The 20,209-nt window shown below is 42.0% G+C and overlaps 1 protein-coding gene across 1 annotated transcript in view; it reads left to right on the top strand.

Moving 5' to 3' along the window:
- The window catches only part of MDN1 (midasin AAA ATPase 1), a 158,771-nt gene extending 141,307 nt beyond the window's left edge, over positions 1-17,464 (top strand). Inside the window, exons 89-102 of the mRNA XM_081828637.1 lie at positions 1,817-2,139; positions 2,418-2,585; positions 3,878-3,979; positions 5,097-5,298; positions 6,370-6,534; positions 7,851-8,011; positions 8,728-8,817; positions 9,712-9,827; positions 10,419-10,593; positions 11,808-11,881; positions 11,982-12,096; positions 13,160-13,223; positions 15,088-15,230; positions 16,038-17,464. Of these exons, the coding sequence (XP_081684763.1) occupies positions 1,817-2,139; positions 2,418-2,585; positions 3,878-3,979; positions 5,097-5,298; positions 6,370-6,534; positions 7,851-8,011; positions 8,728-8,817; positions 9,712-9,827; positions 10,419-10,593; positions 11,808-11,881; positions 11,982-12,096; positions 13,160-13,223; positions 15,088-15,230; positions 16,038-16,226 (2,087 nt within the window). The 3' untranslated portion in view covers positions 16,227-17,464. The remainder of the gene's footprint in view (positions 1-1,816; positions 2,140-2,417; positions 2,586-3,877; positions 3,980-5,096; positions 5,299-6,369; positions 6,535-7,850; positions 8,012-8,727; positions 8,818-9,711; positions 9,828-10,418; positions 10,594-11,807; positions 11,882-11,981; positions 12,097-13,159; positions 13,224-15,087; positions 15,231-16,037) is intronic.
- Positions 17,465-20,209: the final 2,745 nt, after the last annotated feature.

Below are 20,209 nucleotides of genomic sequence, written 5' to 3'. Positions count from 1 at the left end.
TCTGCCTGTCACCCACTGTTCAGTTTGAGTGACTTCCCTAGGGAGAGCTGTCTGGTATTGGAAGCATTGTAGAGAAAATGCCCCTATAATAGAAGGTCCCCAGTCATGGTGGGTAATCACACAGAAAGATAGGAGCTAGCCTCACTCTGCTTCATAATGAATCGGTTACATAGATAAGCTATTAAACTTTTTTACTATCTTTTTTTTTTTTAAAGATTTATTTATTTGAGAGAGCGAGAATGAGAGAGAGAGAGAGAGTACATGAGGCGGGGGAGGGTCAGAGGGAGAAGCAGACTCCCCGCTGAGCAGGGAGCCCTATGCGGGACTCGATCCCGGGACTCCAGGATCATGACCTGAGCCGAAGGCAATCGCTTAACCAACTGAGCCACCCAGGCGCAAGCTATTAAACTTTTTTAAACACCATATTGGACAAAATTAGCAAGTTATGAAAGAGGTACCATTTATATAAAAGTTTAATATTATATATTATTAATAGGTACATCAAATGTAGGAAAACATAGGAATAAAACACAACTTCAGGTTATGGTGACCTCTGAGGAAGTAGGAAGGGCAGAGGCATCCAGAATCCATATAGTTGTACCCAGAACCACTTATTTCTTAAAACAAGTAACTGAAGTTTCATATAAATATGACAAAATATTTATATCTGTTAAATCTAGGAGGTAAGTATATGGCTCTTATAATTTTAAAATGCAGTTATCATGCTTTAAATTTAATTTAGTAATTTAAATTTGTGAACTTGCTATTTAACCAGAAATCATTTGGTTGAAGATTTGATAGAGGCTTTCCTCATGCTAAGAACAAGTCTTCACTCTCTGAATCTCTAGCTTACTTTTTTTGTTGTTTTCATTTTCCTATAGCTTTATTAAGAAAGCTAAAAGAAAATCTCCCAACGTCTATGAAGGCCAGACTTCTTATATTAAATTCTAGCTAAATTTTGGGGTGCCTGGGTGGCTCAGTCGGTTAAGCTTGTGTTCCCTCTCTTGCTGTGTCTCTCTCTGTCAAATAAATAAATAAAATCTTAAAAAAAAATTTTTTTTTTATTTAGGAGAGTGAGAGAACACGAGAGGGGGGAGGGTTAGAGGGAGAGGGAGAAGCAGACTCCCCACTGAGCAGGGAGCCCAATGTGAGGCTTGATCGTGGGGCTCGATCCTGGGACTCCGGGATCATGACCTGAGCCATAGGCAGACGCTTAAATGATTGAGCCACTCAGGCACCCCTAGGAATGTTCTTTTAATAAATAAAACTTTTCCAAATAGGATTATTTCCATTGAATGTATGTTGTATTTTCTGTGTATGATAAAGAAGGATGTCTGTCAATTATTCCGAAGGATAATATCCTTTCCTATCTTTGGTTTCCTATTGTTGTGTTGGCTTTTAGGATTTTTTTAGTGGATTACTTAGAATTTTTTTAGTGAAATGCACCATCCAGACAATTGTATGTAACAGATACATACAATTTAGAGCAGGGGTAAGCAAACTTTTTCTGTAAAGGGTCAGATAATATAATTTATAGGCCATAAACTGCAACAAGGGTTGCAAAAACTCCATTCTGTTTTTGTAGTAATATGAAAGCAGCCATAGGCAATACAGAATGGGTGGGCTAAACACAAAGGTAAGCAAATAGATGTGTCTATATTCCAGTAAAACTTTATTTACAGAGGCACATCAGCCAGATTTGGCCCTGGGGGCCATAGTTTGCCAATTCTTGGTTCGAGACTAATAATAAAATTTGTGTAACTCGATCCCATGTTAAATCATGTTGAATTCTTTGTTTTTTGTTGTATCTATCTAGAAGAAAATCCTTTGGAAATTAAAGAAAAGCCAATGGATACTGAAGAAGCAGATCCTAAAGCTGAGGAAATAAAGGAAGAGATCGAGGCTGACCATAGTGAAGGTCAGGGTCAACATGAGCCTGAGGAAGGCCCCAGTGAAGAGGAGAAGGGCGAGGGGGAGGAAGAGATGGACACAGGAGCTGATGACCAAGACAAAGATACTGCTGAACATTCTGAAGAAAACTCCGAGGATGAGCGGCAGTCTCTGGAGGACAAGGACAAGGAAGCCAGTGAGGACAGTGCAGAGAATGGTGTTCCTGTTGACCAAGGTCTCCAGCCCCAGGTGCTGTGGAGTGTCTGGCTTGTCTCAAGTTAAAAGTAATAGGAGAGATTACTTTATTCCTAGCAGAATCTTTTAGGATACTTCTCTATCACCAGGTGGTGTTGCTGAGCAGCATTAAGTTTCTGTTTAAGACCCTTCTGCCTGATACCCTCCATGCATGCTGAGGAGTAGGGCACCTGCTTGTTGCAGGAACCCCCCCACCCCCCCACCCCCATCCACCCCGCTGCCTCATATTCTTCCCCCAGAGCATGTCAGTGTGGTGTCTGCTTACCTTGCAGAAGCAAGAAGAAGAAGACGGGGAGAACTCAGACACAGGGGAGCAGGTGCCAGAGGCCACGGAGAGGAAAGAGCACGACTCCTGTGGGCAGACCGGGTTGGAGAGCGTGCAAAGCGCACAGGCTGTGGAGCTGGCTGGAGCCGCACCTGAGAAGGAGCAGGGAAAGGAGGTGATAGGCCCTCATTACCTCTGCGGCTGCCTCTAGGAGGGTCTCTTTTCCCTGGGTGAAATCACCATCTATTTAGCAGTAGTTGGTATATGTGTGATGTTGTTCTGTTGACATCTAAAGAGCTCATCTTCCATCCTTTGAGAAAGTGATTGGATACCTACTTTTATGTGCATCTCAGAACAGACCCTAGAATATTGGCTACACGCCGGACTTAAGTATTCTGCTTAAAGAGAAAGAGCTGTTAGACTGGTAGTTCTTCATGGCAGAATCAGGTTCATGTTATTTTTTAGAAAGCCCCCAAGTAAAGATAGGTTGAATTTAGACTTTAGAGCCAGTACTGTGCTTCTAATAGTAGTTCCCTTTTCCTTGCTGTCCACCAGGCTCTAAAGGGGTTTTTTTGTTTGTTTGTTTTAAGAGAGGGAGAGGGAATGAGCACATGAACGTAGGGGGAGGGGCTGAGGGAGAGAGAAAATCTTGAACAGGCTCCAGCTCCCAGCACAGAACCCAACCCAGGACACAATCTCACAACCCTGAAATCATGACCTGAGCCAAAATGAAGAGTTGATGCTTAAATGACTGAGCCACTCAGGCGCCCCTCTAAAAGTTTTAATTTAAAAAGCAAAGCACTTTGTTCCTTGAGCCAGAGTTATATGTTCTGTTTATGACCACAGTTCAGGCCACTGGCATGCTGTGGAAAGAGCACTGAAAGTCAGAGGACCTGCTGCTTACAGTGGTAACTCTGAACAGCTCCTTAAGCTTTTTTGAGTGCAGTTTTCTCACCAGTAATAATACCTGCTTATACTTCTTGTACACCCCCCACCACATTTATTGAGCACCCATTAGGTAGGTGCTAAGCATTTTCATTACTTCAAGTCCTCATAATAGTCCTCTAAGACAGCTGATTGTTGTTACTACTTTCTCCATTTTATATTTGAGTTAAATAAGCCGCAGTAAAGTGAAATGACAGTCTCAGGGGTACATAGGTGGTTGATGGCAAAGCATGGTTTCTGGTTGAGGTCTGTCCTGCATTCAGAGTAAGCCATTACAGTCCTGGAAACAAGGAACTAATCAGCCTTACACAGCAAAGTCACTCAAGAGGGTAACATCTATATCTAGATGCTCTTGCTTTTGCCCACAGTCCAGGCCTTAGTCATGGGTGAGTTTCCAGAGCAGGGAGGCAGGTATTGTATGACTCAGAGAATAATGGAGAAGTTTTTTGCAATATGGCGCAGTAACCAGGTGCTCGTACAGCATCTTCCAACCCTCATTCTCTTGTGGCTTGGATTTCATAGGAACACGGGAGTGGAGCTGCGGACGCAAACCAGGCAGAAGGCCATGAATCCAACTTCATCGCCCGGTTGGCTTCCCAGAAACAGACCAGGAAAAACACACAGGTCTCTAGCCCTCTTCAGCTGAACTTAGGTGCAGTTTGCCTGGGAAAAGATGCCCTGAGTACAGTGGTTTAAAAACAGCAATGCCCCCAGGCTTGGCTGTCTCACCAAACATGATGGCAGCCATCGCAAGCAAATCAGGACCCTGGGCTTCTTCCCTGTGGGGGTGTGTAGACACACACACACATACACACACACACAGCCCCCTCCCTATTCCTGTATGCAGCCTAAGAGCCAGGTGTTGGCTGCTATTGCCCAGTACTAGCCAGTCTTTCTTCCCTGTCCTTACTCTTCTGTGCTTTAAAAATTAGGTTTTTAAAAAAGATTTTATTTATTTGAGAGCACAAGTGTGAGTGGGGCGAGGGGCAGAGAAAGAGAGAATTCCAAGTGGACTGTATGCCCAGCGCAGAACCTGACACAGGGTTCTATCTCATGATCCATGAGATCAAGACCTGAGCCAAAATCAAGAGTCAGATGTTCAACTGACTGAGGCACCCAGGCGTTCCTAAAACTTAGGGTTTTTTTTGAATGGGGTATAATTCATGAACATGAAATGAAGTTCATATATAAAAAGCAATCCCCTAAAAAGCTTCCATCTTATTCCTGTCCTCAAGCCACACAAGAGAAGATTGGTGGTACCAGTTTTGTCTTGTTTTACACATATTTTTGCATATGTAACTTATGGATGTCTGTTTCTTCCTTGCCTTTGTTTCAGATATAAAGTATATCATACAGATCGTTCTATATTTGTGTATAGAGATCTGCCCATTCTTTTTTTTTTTTTTTTAAGATTTTATTTATTTATTTGAGACAGAGAGAATGAGAGAGACAGAGAGCACATGAGAGGGGGAGGGTCAGAGGGAGAAGCAGGCTCCCTGCCGAGCAGGGAGCCCGATGCGGGACTCGATCCCGGGACTCCAGGATCATGACCTGAGCCGAAGGCAGTCACTTAACCAACTGAGCCACCCAGGCACCCGAGATCTGCCCATTCTTAACAGCTGCACTGAATTCCATTTTTCTGTGGTTGTGCCTCACTTAGTTAACCTGCCCCCTGTGGATGGATATTAGTCGTTTTGCCATTACAGACACAGCTCTAATGAATTTCCACCTATCCCCACAGAGTTTCAAGAGGAAACCTGGACAAGCTGACAATGAACGCTCCATGGGTGATCACAATGAGCATGTGCATAAGCGGCTGAGGACTGTGGATATGGAGAGCCACACTGAGCAGGGTCCAGCCCAACCTGAGGCCCAGGTGGAGGATGCGGATGCGTTTGAGCACATTAAAGAAGGCAGTGACCCTTATGATGCACAGACGTACGGTATGGTTCAGGGAAGGCTTCTACTTTGGTCCCTGAGCTGTCTGAGAATTTAAGCTGCATGACTATGTGCCCAGCAGATAAGCAAATTCATCTTAGGGATGGGTAATGGCTTTTTTTTTTTTAACTATTTTCTCTTTAATAAGAATTACGCAGGAATGCAGTTTGGTTTTGTATAAAAAGGTATCTGTGGCAAGTGCAAGTGTTCAGGGTTTCGGGGTCTGGTGTAAGTCTTTTACATATCCTTGATAACAGTTTGCCACATCCAAACCTAGTGCTAATCTCAGGGTTTCTGAGTACTGGACATTCCTTCAGAGTCACTGTGAGGTCACTCTCTGCACCGGCTAGAGCTGTGAACTAGAAATGTTTGTTTTTCCCATAAGTGAAAAGAGAAAAAAATAATCTCTTGGTGACTTTTTAATGTTTTATTCCTAACATATAAACTAGTGTTGACAATATTTATCTATGAGCATCATTTCTTTTCTATCTTCACTTTTTAGAAAAATAAAACAGTAGTAATAATTGCTATCATGAATCGAGCTCTTGCTTTGTACCAAACACTATTCTGAGTCGTTGCTGAATGATCATGAAATTTCTCCAATAATCTTAGGAGCTACAATATTTCCATTTTATAGATGAGCATACTGAGACCAAACAAGTTTAAGAACTTGTCCAAGATCACAGAGTTCATCCTCAACATTGGTTTTTCTGTGTCCTGTGTTATACTCTTAATCATTACAGTTTCCACTCATAACTTGGTAATGGAGGATAATTCCATTAGCTGCTCTGAGTCATGTGTCCAGCCTGTTTCTTCTGGTTCAGTTTCTTGTAATAGCAGTAAAAACCTAGCTAAGCATCCTATTTTTGTGGTAGAGAATAGGCAGTTACATCAGTAGGTCAGTAGGTCATCCAAGGCAGAGAAGCGAAGTACCATGTTCATGCCTCATAGCTGGTCAGCGGAGAACCAGCATGAATAGAATCTTGGAGGCTAAAAATGACGAACTATACCCACTCTTGATTACTTTGTTCTGGGAAGACCTAGGCTGTTTATGTGTCTGTGTGCTGTATTGGCAGATGTGGCCAGCAAGGAGCAGCAACAGTCTGCAAAAGATTCCAGCAGGGATCAGGAGGAGGAGATAGAGGATACCTTCGTGGACACGGAGGAGGAGGAACTCCGAGCAGCAGACACAGAGCAGATAAAGCCAGAGGAGGTCACGTCAGGGACCACAGCGAGCCCTGGTGAGCCCTGTAGTGAACAGATCCCCCCTAAGCTCCCTGACTTAGAAAAGTCACTTCTCTTGTAATGTGGTCTGATCTGGTTGGTTCTTTCCCCATCCTAACCCATGGCGTAGGTGTTCGTGTGCCTGTGATAATTCCACTGTATTTCACTTGGGAGTCAAAGGTGGCAGAGTGGTCTTGCCGCCACTGTCCTTCAAGAAGACCTCAGAAACCTGAGATTCAGACAAAATGCCTTCAGTCTTCTTTAAATATGTAGAAAACAAAATAGTACACTTCAGTTATGGCCAGAAGATACACTCTTTGATTATTAGAGAAGGGTTTTCAGTTATGTGAAAATATAGAATATTAGCATAAAATGCAGTAAAATATTTAAAGAAATAGAATGGGGAAAATGCATGTGAAAAAGTAACCAAACTTCTTACATATAGTTCCATTTCAGAGTTGACCAAGTGCTTTTACTAGGCAATATATTAAAAAAAGAAAAAGAGGGGCGCCTGGGTGGCTCAGACGGTTAAGCGTCTGCCTTTGGCTCAGGTCACGATCCCGGGGTCCTGGGATCGAGCCCCACATCGGGCTCCTTGTAGAGCAGGGAGCCTGCTTCTCCCTCTCCCTCTGCCCTGCTGCTTCCCCTGCTTGTATACTCTCTATACTCTCTCTCTCTGTCAAAAATAAATAAAATCTTTAAAAAAGAAAAAAAAAAAGGAAAAAAGAGCTAAACTATGGATTTAACACATTAAAAAATAACCTTATCAGCAGTGGAATAAATGCAAATTCAAAAGAACTTGCCCAACTCAAAAACCTTTTTTTCCTGCTTTCTTCTTGTCCTCTTGGGTTTTAGAACGGTCAATGCCCAGCTATTATATGACAGTGGGAATGGCACAGCTCTGATGAAAATTGAAAATCCAGACTTTGCCTCTTCCTTACCTTATAGGTTGTGGCTAATTATTAATATTTTCTTTGCCTCAGTTTCCTCATAAATAGAATGGAACTATGACTTTATTTTAGTTTTTATTTTTATCAAAGTTCTATATGCATGTAGTTTAAAGAATCACACAGTTCTACAAGGCAATGGGAGTCTCCCCCATTTCCCTTCTTTGCAGAACAGCTGCGTTTGAGATCACAGTGGGGAGGAGGGGAGGTTAGGGGAGTCAGAATTGGCAGTGACTGACCCAAAGACAAGGAACATGTGGAGCCCATATGTAGAAATTTGGTGGGGACTGAAGGAGTGAGGTTTGAGTAGTTGTTAGGCAGGCAGTCGTGAAGGCTCAGTCTCTGTAATTGTATGGTAAGTAAAACTCTGTCCTTTATGCAAATAGGCTTTGATGAGATGGAGGTGGAGACCCAAGCTGTTAAAACAGAAGACCAAGATCCCAGGACCAACCTATCACATGAAGAGACAGAGAAGGAGAAACCAGAGAGAAGCCGAGATTCAACCATTCACACAGCCCATCAGTTCCTCATGGACACAGTTTTCCAGGTACAAAAATGTTCACAAATTACTGTTTTAATAAGTTAATAAAATGTAATTATAAACTGCTTTTAAATTTTTGTCTTTAGAACTTCATGGAACATCTGGTTGTTTGGGGGTATCTTATCCTTATCAAAGTTTTTAGGAAAACAGTTGGTATGACCAGTTTTCTCGAAACAGATAACACTGTTCCAGCAGTTCATCCCAGGGTCATAGTGGGTGGTCTGTCCTGACCTGACCATGATGGTGGGTCTGGTCCTCCAGCCTCAGGCTGTCCCATTGATCATGTCCAGCATCCTTGTGCGAGAAGCTGTAGGGACAGTTCGCAGTTTACGCTGATGAAGTAGCGAAAATCTTTGGCATTATTAATGCCTGCATTTTAGGAAGAGCAGATTTAATGGAGTTTTCCCTAGTCGTTTGACTTAATAGCAGTCTCGATTAATCAAAGAACATTTTGATATTAATAGTTTTGTGGGTTTTTTGTTTTTATTTTGCTGGATGGATTTCTTCTAAATGGTAAAATTTCCTTTATCTTGTCTCTGCCAAATGGGAAGCAAAAGAAGACTAGTTGTCTGGCATCTTCTTATTGTGCCATTAAATTGCTTAAGCTTTGTTTCTTAGGGGTATGTATTTATAGTTCATACTGCTTGGAAGAAGGCAGCCAGTGATAATGAGTTGGTGATTTCAACCTAGGCTGCCTCTTATCTGTGGCTTTTTCTTCTTAGCCCTTTTTAAAAGATATCAGTGAGCTAAGACAGGAGCTGGAGAGACAGCTGGAAATGTGGCAGCCACATGAATCTGGAAACCTAGAAGAAGTAAGTCACTGGTCTTTTCATAAGATAATCTTGTGTTTTTGTTTGGTTGGTTTTTTGTTTGTTTCTAAAGATACAGCAAGCTTAACAGGTTCTTAGCACCAATTACCTTTGTAGAAGGGACTGAGTATATGGAGCCTAAGTCTATCCGTTGCTTTCTGCGTACTTTGCCACTCGATATTTAGCTTAATTAAAACAGAAAAGCTGATGTATTTATGTCCTTTAATTTGTTGTTCATTCTATAATAGAACAGATAGGACAGTGATTATAAAATGGGTCAAAATGTGTCATCCTCAGAGTAGGCCACCTGGAATGTTGCTGGCTGACTTAATGTGGTAGCATGGATTAACCAGAAGCTTCATTTTTAATTAGGACTCTACATCCTAAATTTACTGTATATGTACATGTTTGTATTTTGTGCCTGCAATCATCATTCCTACTACAGACCTGTATGAGGGCTCTGCCATAGTTGGAGCTTTGTGTCTAGGAAATTATCACACCATTCAGAGATTTGCACTCGTCACTTTTGCTTTTGAAACATGACCCTGAGAGCCCACAGTTACGTGGCTGGATCATTAACCATCCACAGTTTCCCACCCACACAAAGTGCCTTTGTAGGTGGTGAAAATAAAGTGTTGATTTGGTCATAAATTCCATTATTTTCTGCCTTTTCATCCTTTCTCATTTGGAACCGAGGGTTGTGGTTTTGGTAGAAGAGGAGACATTTTTAAGGACGTGAACTAGCTGGCGGCTTGCTAAGAGAAGGTCTCAAGTTAGCTTCTGTTGACGAAGTTCATGCAGGTCATTTTCTACCGCTCTGTTTCAAGCCTCATCTTGCCGTTAATGACTTTGGCTGGCTCTGATGTTCTCTGGGTAACTTCCACTTTATTGTCACAGGAGAAGGCTGCAGCTGAGATGTGGCAGAGTTACCTGGCCTTAACTGCGCCTCTTTCACAACAGCTGTGTGAGCAGCTTCGTCTTATATTAGAGCCTACCCAGGCAGCCAAGCTGAAGTAAGTTTTCTCCATTGGACTCACTCACAGTGCCCTGACAAGATGGCAGGGTCACCACCTTAACCACTTAAAGTGCTGGCTTGTGGTGGCCATTTGAGCTGCACAGGCACCAGTATGTTATTCCGTACACTTTTTCATGTTATCTGGAAACACCGAGGTGTCTTTGAAGTTCGGTATGAATGCAGTTCCTTTGATTCATTAACATCTGATGGGAAAATTGGCTGAGCCTTTGCATGGGTGTATGGGCTTGCTGCACGTGTTACTCACCTAGATCTTTTCAAAGATTTATCCAAACTCATAGTTTCTGAACAGAAAAGAGTCTAAGATTTAATCAGTGCAAACATATTTTCCTAATTTTTAAAATGTGTCTTAGCTTTCCTGGAAGGACCTAATTATTATTGCCACATACATATCCAGCTTTTCTGGCTGCCCTTAAGTCTCAATTGACAGTGACACTTGAGTGTGCCAGGTTACTGGTTATTTGGTATTACTGATTATAAGGTATTACAATGGATTTTATTTAAAAAAAAAATATATCAGAGGATGAGCCGTTGTTAACTAATCTTGACCCCATTTGGATAAATTTAATAGAGGAGACTATCGAACTGGGAAGCGGCTAAATATGCGGAAGGTCATTCCATACATTGCTAGTCAATTTCGGAAAGACAAGATTTGGCTTCGAAGGACCAAGCCCAGTAAACGCCAGTATCAGATTTGTTTGGCCATCGATGACTCTTCTAGCATGGTGGACAACCATACCAAACAGGTAAGGAAGCACAGAGCTAATTTGATGAGTAGTTGACACCAAGCCATGCTCCATGGCCACCAAAAAGTTTTAAATATGTTCTGGCAAAAAGCACTTTGAAATACCAAGTACTGTTCTGAGAATGTGATACCATGTTTGAGAAGACCTAAAATTTTTAAAAGAAGTCAAAAGGGCAGTTTCAGGATGTCTCAAATAATTTGGTCCCTTGCTGTTGGAGGCCTTTTAAGTTGTTTTGTTTTTTAGCTTGCTGTGCTCTAGCTGCAGCAGAGTAACTCTGACAATGTTTATTTTCCACAAAATGCAGTGTACTGTTAAACTATCTTTTAATGATCTTGTACAACATATAATATCTGAATATTACTGATTTTTAAAGGGTTCAGTGTACATCTTTTTAAGTCTGAAATTATCTGGAGTTAGTGCTCTGTTAGTATTCACAAGGCTTAAGAGCCTGAATGGAATTACTTAGGCTACCACCATTATGGCCACTGAAGAGGGATGTTTTTTGCAGTGATGCTATTACCTAGTATGAACCAATGAGCAACCTAAATCTCTACATGTGCTCTGTCGGAAAAAGTTAGAGAGTGACCTCTGAACCCAGGTTCAGGTCCAAGCTCCTCACTTTTTACCTCACGATGTTGACCAATTATTTACTTCTTATGTATCAGTTTCATCTTCTGAAAAATGAGAATTGTAACAGTACTTCATACAGAATTGTGAAAATTAAATGAGTTTGATTAAGTTTAATGCCTAGCACTTGATACATGTTCAGTAGATGTTAGTTGCTACAAGTGTCATCTTTTTAATGAAATTTGAATTCTAAAACTGTATTGTCATTTACGTATGGGTTAAAATAAATTGATTTTTAAAATTTTTAACCAATAAGAGATTACTTTTTATGTAGTATTCCCCCCAGCCCCCCGGGAAAACTTCTGAAAATTCTAGGGACCAAGTCTCCTAGGATCACTTTTATTAGATGATGTCTAGAGCAGACCATTGCTACTCGTGTAATGGATTCTGGGTTTCGAGATATGTAGTATTAGCCGGGCTCTAGGGCCACCATGGCCTCTGGGTTGATTGTGAATAGCCATGTTGATGTTCCCTGTGGGTCATGCAAAAATAACATTTTCTGTGGGACTCTTGGTATAAAAAAGGTCGAGAGGCACTGATCTAGAGGATATTCTGATTCCTTCAACCCTTAACTTTCTATTTCATAGCTGGCATTTGAATCTTTGGCGGTGATTGGAAATGCTCTAACCCTCCTGGAAGTGGGTCAGATTGCCGTGTGCAGGTAAGGGTGCCTTCTAATCCCAGTGGGAAAATCAACCTCCTTTTGTTATGTTGATCACACAAAAATTAACTCCCATTGTATTTGGTTTTTCTCTCTCTAGTTTTGGAGAGTCCGTAAAGCTGTTACATCCATTCCATGAACAGTTCAGTGATTCCTCAGGGTCCCAGATTCTGCGACTCTGCAAATTCCAACAAAAGAAAACCAAGATTGCTCAGGTATGCTGACAACATCAGTGTCCTCTGCACAGTCATTCTTAAGCAAGTGTGGGAGAGACATAATTTTTATTTTTTAATTTTAAAAAAATTTTTTAAAGATTTTATTCATTTGAGAGCAAGAGAGCACGAGTTGGGGGAAGGGGCAGAGGGAGAGGAAGAAGCAGGCTCCCTGATGAGCAGGAGCTTGGGTTCCTTTGGGACTCAATCCCAGGACCCCCGGGATCATGACCTGAGCTGAAGGCAGACACTTAACCGAGTGAGCCACACAGGTGCCCCAGAGACATAATTTTTAGCACTCTTTCCTCCCCAGTATGGTTTTAGGACAGGTAAAATTTCCAATGGAGAATAGTTCTAAACTTCAGCCTAAGACACCACTGGAATAGAAACTTCCTTGGCACCCATCAGGTATGACTTACTCCTCTGTTCCTCAAAGATTAACAGTATGTCACTAATTTTTCTGGCTCCCTAGTTTTTGACAGATTTGGAACTTGTGCAAAAATAAACCATCTTCCTGTACCCTTCATTGGGCCAATTTTTCTCTGCCATTTAATTTAGCCTAAAGAAAGGATGTAAGAACAGCCAGTGACTTGCTCAGGATGACATCAGCATAGGATGATAATTCTGTCCTCTTCATGTTTGCCCTGATTTAGCCCACTTTCTTTATGCTACACTAGACATTTTGTGTTTTCTTGCCTTTTCCTGCTCAGTTGTTTTCTTCTGAGAGAAGATAGCTGTTTTGTTTATTTGGGGGCATTACTGATGTCTTCTCTTTACCCCCAGGGGAAGTATTTCTTTTCCTCTCGGGTGTGTTACAGAACACTCCTGGTGTGTGTGGCAGAGACACAGGTCTGTGCTGGAGGGCGCCAGTACCTAAGGATAGATGCCAACAGGGCAAGGATCGTCCCTGCCTCGTACAGGCGGCTGGAAGGGGCCGTGTCATTGCCTCTAGATCTGAGAAGCTTACTTGATCGTCACTTAAAAGTCAGGAGTAATTTCAGTCTCCATGACAACGGGAAGAGAGTTTCAGTAGTTTAATAACGGCCTGTCTCTGGTTCTGGTTTAGTTTCTCGAGTCCGTGGCCAGCATGTTTGCAGCTGCTCAGCAGCCCTCACACAACGCCAGTCCAGGTGAGCTGCACTTTTTGTCTTTATCAACACAATGCCTTTCTGTTGTGTGCATTCACAAGCTGCTGCCTTCAACACACTGTACCCATGACCGTCTTTTTTTTTTTTATATTTTTTTAAATTTTTTTTTTTTTAAGATTTTATTTATTTATTTGAGAGAGAATGAGAGAGAGAGAGAGAGCATGAGAGGGGGGAGGGTCAGAGGGAGAAGCAGACTCCCTGCTGAGCAGGGAGCCCGATGCAGGACTCGATCCTGTGACTCCAGGATCATGACCTGAGCCGAAGGCAGTCGCTTAACCGACTGAGCCACCCAGGCGCCCCATGACCATCTTTTTTTAGAGTGTATGCTCTCTAGGAAAAGGTAAGCAGGAGCTGGAGAGGTGTGGGCACTCATTGTGTACTCAACCATTTATCCATTCAGAAATTTTTATTGAACCCATACCCATGATGCTTACAACCAATGGAGGAATAGATAGGAAAGAACTACAGTTGACCTTGAACAATGTGGTGGTGGGGTGGGGCAGTTAGGAGCACCAACCCCATGCACAGTTGAAAATCCATATATAACTTTGACCCCTCAAAAACTTAGTTACTGATAGCCTACTGTTGACGGGAAGCCTTTACTGATAACATACAGAGTTAATTAGCAATTGTGCATATTATGTGTATTTTATACTGTATTCTTACAATAAAGTAAGCTAGAGAAAAAAATGTTAAGGAAATCATAGGGAAGAGAAAATATATACACGGTACTGTTACAGTAAGACATCTGCATATAAGTGGGCCTCCCCACACGGTACTGACCCGTGTTGTTCAAGGGTCAACTATTCTTTGTTATGAACTAGTATATACTTAGAGTTCAGAGTTGTGAAGGAGGAGCAAGGTGTATGGAATTTAGTATTAAGAACATTCTATAATATTTTAGTGACAGAAGCAGAGGAGGGACATAATTCAGAAACCAGCTAATCCAACGATGATTGATTTAGGGCTTGAAACACACCAATTCTTCTTTCAGCTCTTTCTGAAATCTCTCAGTCGTGATTATATCATGGAGAACCTTCTTGTTTGAAGCAAGTCTTTAACACCTCTTGATACTTGCTGAACTTCCTGCACAGAGAAAGAGGCCTGCCCTCAAGCACTACAGTCTTTCACTGGAAACACTAGAGTTAATTTTTTTTTTTTAAGAGTTAAAACTTTTTAAACGCTTTTATTCATGATTTATTTTAATGGCCCCCTCTACTTAAGTTTTCATTTAAATGTCAAGAAGAGAAAAATACACAAGTTAGTTAAAAGAAATTTGGAAGACCCAGTTCCAGGTTTCTGATTTGGGCACTTTCTTCTAATGGCCTACTCAATACTGCCATATTCTTTTTTTTTTTTTTTTTTTGAGGGGGTGCAAGAGGCAGAGGGAGAGGGAGAGAGTCATAAGCAGGCTCCCCATCCAGCACAGAACCCAACGTGGGGCTCAGTCTCACGACCCCGAGATAATGACCTGAGCTGAAATCAAGAGTTGGATGCCTAATCGACTAAGCCACCCAGGCACCCCTCAATACTGCCATTTTTATACTTTATAGCCATAAATGTTTTACTTCTCATATGTTGCTATACAATGAAATTGATCTAATGTGACACGGAAAGTGCTTTATTGACAGAAGCTTCATATGTCTTTGTGCAGCCTTTATGTCCGATTGGGGCAACTGAAGTAATAGACTTAGACGTCCCTTTTGCTTATGTCCAGAATTCATCAGTTTCAAACATCTGTTTGGTTAATGATACAGAGAAAGCTTACACTAATTTGTCTTCAAGTAGGTTTGAGTTGTTAAAAGTGCGATTTCCGTTTTGTCTCCTGCTGTATGTTCTGCTATAGAAACCGCACAGCTCCTCCTGGTGGTCTCTGATGGACGTGGCCTTTTCCTCGAGGGCAAAGACAGAGTCCTGGCAGCAGTCCAGGCTGCCCGGAACGCTAGCATCTTTGTCATTTTTGTTGTATTGGACAATCCCAGTTCCCGCGTGAGTGATTACTAAAAGTTGGGATTCCCTTCAGCCTGTTCTATCTGAAATATGGCCTAGGTCACACCATCGTAACTCCTACTAATGTTCTGTCAGACACTGTTTTAGGCACTTTATGTTAGTTTTTTGTGAATAACCCAGTGAGGTAGGGATCATTATGCCCACTTTACAGTGAAGGACAGAAACACAGGTTACAGGTAATGAGTAGGAAAGCCAGAATTTCAGACGGATTCCAGAGACCACCCTCCTGACCACTTGTGCCAACTCTCCTCTCCTGGGTCATCCTTTCCCTCTGCACTGTGTCCTTGCAGGCACTGCAGCCTTGATGCTGGGCCTTGTCCACTTGGAGCTGTAGACCGGCCTATTCCAGGTCCTTGTACCCCAGCAGTGCCCTTCTCAGAGCAGGATGCAGGGGCTGCTAAGTGAAAGATGCCCACAGGGCAGTTCTGTTCCAGGGACAGCACTGTCTCTGCAAGTCCCATTAAAGCCTGGACAACAAGTTTGGAAGACTTACTGTGAATTACTCCAAGTAGAAAATGAGAGAATATCCTTATAGGAAAATTGGATTTTCTTGTCTGCCCCTCTCCCTCCCTTTCAGTGTCTATTTTCCTGGAAAAGGTGCTCAGAAAGAGATATGCCTCCTTAGTAAGAGTTCTGAAAACTGTTCCTTAGTAATAAAAGCTAATTTTATATGTAGGAGTTTGATATAGGAGATCTAAAGATTGTTAGCGAAAGAGATCAGGGAAGAGCTAGCCAAGGATACTGGTTTGGTTTTTCTTTTTATATCAAAATGTTTTCTGTCGACAGGATTCTATCTTGGACATTAAAGTACCAATATTTAAAGGACCTGGAGAGATGCCCGAAATCCGATCGTACATGGAAGAGTTCCCATTCCCATTCTATATCATTCTTCGCGATGTGAATGCGCTCCCCGAGACGCTCAGCGATGCTCTGAGACAGTGGTTTGAGTTGGTGGCAGCCTCCGACCACGCGTAGGGAAGGAACACAGTAAACCATGGTCAGACCGTGGCGCCTCAGGCCAAGTGCTCCCTCTTTTGGACAAGTGCTTCTGAACTCACAGCTCTAAAATGTTTTTATCTTAGATCTGATTTATAAAAATTCACCTAATAGCTACAGAAAGTTTTGTATTACAGTGTACATTTTAGTTTACAATGTGCTTTCAGAGCTAGAGAAAGCCTGGGGCTCCCGGCTTTGCCTGGGCTCCAGCTGTCACAAACCTAGGGCAGCGAAGGAACAGCCGTAGCAGGTGTCTGGTCTTGGAAGGCCCGGCCTATGAGGAGGCCTGGGCCCGGCTGCCTTTTCCCTTCACAGGAGCCCTGGACACCTACCTGGAGAAACGGCTAGGAGAATAAGACTGTCCCAGGCCTTTGGACAAAGGACTAAAGGCAGCTGCCCTTTTGACCCTGCTTTAAGGCTCCACCTTGCCAAGCCCACAGTGTGTATCCATATGCTCTCAAGAGACTGAACATCCGCTTTCTATAGTCCCAAGTGTGTGTTTTTTCATTGTGCTTCAGGTGACAGTAACTGCCTTCTCTTTGAGGATAGGAAGGTTGGGGTATATGTGGTCTTACAAAGCAACCAGATGTCATGGGAGCCCAGGTAATAGGAAAAATGACCACTGGATGGTATAAAAATGAAGTGGTTTTTCTGTGTCGTCCTTCACATTTGCTGCTTCAGGAGACTATGCAATGATGGAAAGCTGATTTTCCCTTTGGTTATTTCATTCTTTCTGTGCCACAGTCCCTGCTGTTGTTTTTTTTTTTTTTTTTCCTTAACAATTAAGGTGAAGAATCATTCCTCCACTGCTTTTAAGCTGGACTGAGCCAGTCCCATTCTGGAAAAGAAATGCTGTGTTTAGAAAATAAGCAGCTACATTTTTTTTTCCCCAAAATACATCAATGGTTTTTAGACGGTTTTTACTTGGTCAGGAAGCACTGCGTGAATACTTGAAATTGTGTGCTGTGTTCTATTTAAGTTGTCAGAATGTTCTTTTGTAGACAACATGCCATGATGTAATTGTCTATCTCCACATCTGTTTTCAAGTTACACTGTGAAGTTTGCCACACTTTTGAGGTGGTCATCAAAGACACAGATTGCTTGTTGTTTAACCAAGTGTCCTAAAGCATGTACCTGAGGTTATATCATTTTTTATTCTAAAAAGCTATGCAGGTTATATTCTGAAGATTATTAAATATATACCGCTGTTGATAGAATTTGTGAGCATTCTTAATGGAACACGACAGGTGTATAAAAGGTATGCTAGGGGAACGATCTTGTCTGCTCCATCAGGCGGCTGCCAGGGCCTACACAGGGTCAGTGGCTTACTGCCATAAGGATTTCTCCTTTGTGTCTCACGTCCACAGTGGGTGAGCTGCCGCACGCTGGCCTGGCGGCAGAGGAAAGTGTAAGTTGGTGAAAAATACAATGACTTGTAAAGATTTTGCTCCAGATGACATGTTTGTTCCACTCATTTCGTTGGTCGTAGCCTCTGATGGGTCGGGTAGGGAAAGACACCACCATTCTGACCAGGATGTGATCTATCATCTACTTCTGAAATTGTACCATGTAAGCTGGAGCTTCCAAGCTGGTACCCCAAAATCCCCTTTTCAGCTTGTGCTGAAGGAAAAGGGTTGGGAAGCATGGAAGCAGTCCCAGGAGACCTCGGAGGAACTGTGCTAGGGGTGGGGTAAGAAGCAGGACACACCTGAATCACGAACGGAGTCACTGAGGGTAGGCTTGCTCTCCTTTGGAGCTCAAACTCCAGAGCTGGCTTACTTTCTTGTCTTTATCCAAACACCAATCTTGTCCGGTCTTTTAGACATTTATTTTATCCTGTCTTTCCTTCCGCTCTGCTTGTGCTACAGCTGGAGCGTTTTTAATCTGTAGTCTGGGCTGCTTTGGTGGTATCCTAGACAAGTCACTTTAGAGCTCCCTCTTGTGAAGAGATCCCTATGGTGAAGAAGGTATTACTCTCCTGTCCTTTGTCTCCCAGAATCCCCACACCACTAGCTGATCTGGTCACAGCAAACCAGAGGTCCTAGAATATACCAGTGTTCTATATGTTCTTTGGAATTTTCTTACCTAATGTGCCCTTCTGGAAACACCTACCTAGTAGATAAGCCCTCAGGTATGTTTCCCTGTCTTAGGTCTTCCTGCCCAAAGTGGGAGCCTGACTCATGACAGTACTACTGTGTCTAACATGAGTGAATGTTTCTGGATGGGAAGAACTAGTATAAAAATCTATAAATTAATGTGAGAAGACAACACTATCAATTTTAATAAAGATCTTACGATGATTTGGAGGGAAAGGATACAAAAGATTCTCGAGAAACTACAGGGTGTTAGTCCTGCCAAATAATAAAATGTACTAGTCTTACATGAAATAATCCTGAACAATTTGTTCAGACACTAAAAAAATTTACCATATGGGCATCAAAGCCCAAGAAGGATTTAATGGTGTCAAAATTATAGTTTAGCAATTGGAAAAAAGATAGACATCCACATCAAGCCATAAAGCAAACTAGGTGGAGTAAATACAATGAAGACATAATGTAGAATTGCAAAGCTCTAAAGGGGAGAAAATGAAATTGAAAAGCCTCAAAAGAAAAATACATGACTATACAGAGACTTCTTAAAGTTATATAAACAAATTTTTTAAAGAACAGGCAAACAAGCCATATAAATTTACTGTAAAAACCTTGATCGCCATAAATGGACCAGTCATGACAATTCATAAAATAAGTGGCAAGGGATATTTCACTAATTTTTATAAGAAAATGAATTGCTATTGCCAATTAGACAAAACTTCAAAAAGTAGTCATAGCATCACCCATACAATGCCTGGTAATGTTCAAGAAAGTTAGGCATTGGAGTGTATGTGGCAGGTCCTGTTTTCAGTGCATCACATACAATGCAACTCTGAGGTAGATCCTATTTCCTATTTCACTTTACAGATGAGGAAGGAGGCCAGGAGAGATGAAGTTACCAAAAGAGCACAGTTAGGAAAAGGGAGCACCAAAGGATTCCGGCAAGTGAGGCAATCAGGTAAATGCGCAGTAAATGGGTAACCAAATGAACATTTTTGACTGTATTTTAATTCAGAACCATTCTATTTGACAAAATATAGCAAAGATTCACCAACCCTACTTGCATAACTTAAGGGCATGTGTGTGTTGGGAAGATAAAACAATTAGGAAATAAAAGCTTAAGTTGTGGGGACATTCAGTTCCTCATTCTTAGTGATACAAAATTGTTATAACTCCAATGGAGCAGCCATTTAAAACGTCGTAAGAATTAATATGTGAAAATTAATAAAGGGAGACTTCACTGAAGTAGAGTCAGGAGGCTAGGAAGGAAAGCTGGGCCACGCAATGTCACTCCCAGGAAGAATGGTCAATAACAGACTCCAACAGAAGATCAGCAGGAAAGGATCATCAATTACAGGATCCAAGCGGGGAGGGGGGGGGAAGATGGGAGAGGCGCAGTGTGCAAGAAATCAACTACCCTTGCAACACCGTGAGAAGTCTTGCTTTTTCCCAATGGGCTTTTCATAACCCCTCTCAACTTACATCTCTGTAAAATAAGTTCCTCTCCTTTATTGGACTTGCCTGCAGTTTTGCCATAGCTTGCATGTCCCCAAATGCAATTCTCTATTCCCAAATAGACCCGCTTTTGCTGGTAAAATAACCTTACATTTAAGATGAACATAACTAACGGCAACCATGGAAGATGCCACCACAGGGAAAATGGTTGCAAACAGAAAAGACCAGGATGAAAACAAAAGATGAAGAGGACACAAACATTAAAATTAAACATATAAACTTTTATTTCTAACTACACATTTAAAAAGCCAACAGGAATACACAAATAATTTCACCCCTCACTCTCAAAGCTAACCACAGTGCCAGAAACTGTGCCAGTTGCCTTACCGCTCCTATTATCACAGCTATTTGTGACGC

The sequence above is a fragment of the Leptonychotes weddellii genome, chromosome 8, assembly GCF_054177405.1.
Source record: "Leptonychotes weddellii isolate Sample4059 chromosome 8, ASM5417740v2, whole genome shotgun sequence".
Classification (NCBI taxonomy): domain Eukaryota; kingdom Metazoa; phylum Chordata; class Mammalia; order Carnivora; family Phocidae; genus Leptonychotes; species Leptonychotes weddellii.
The sequence above is the reverse complement of the archived record's forward strand: the minus strand, read 5'-3'. Positions and strand labels throughout refer to the sequence as shown.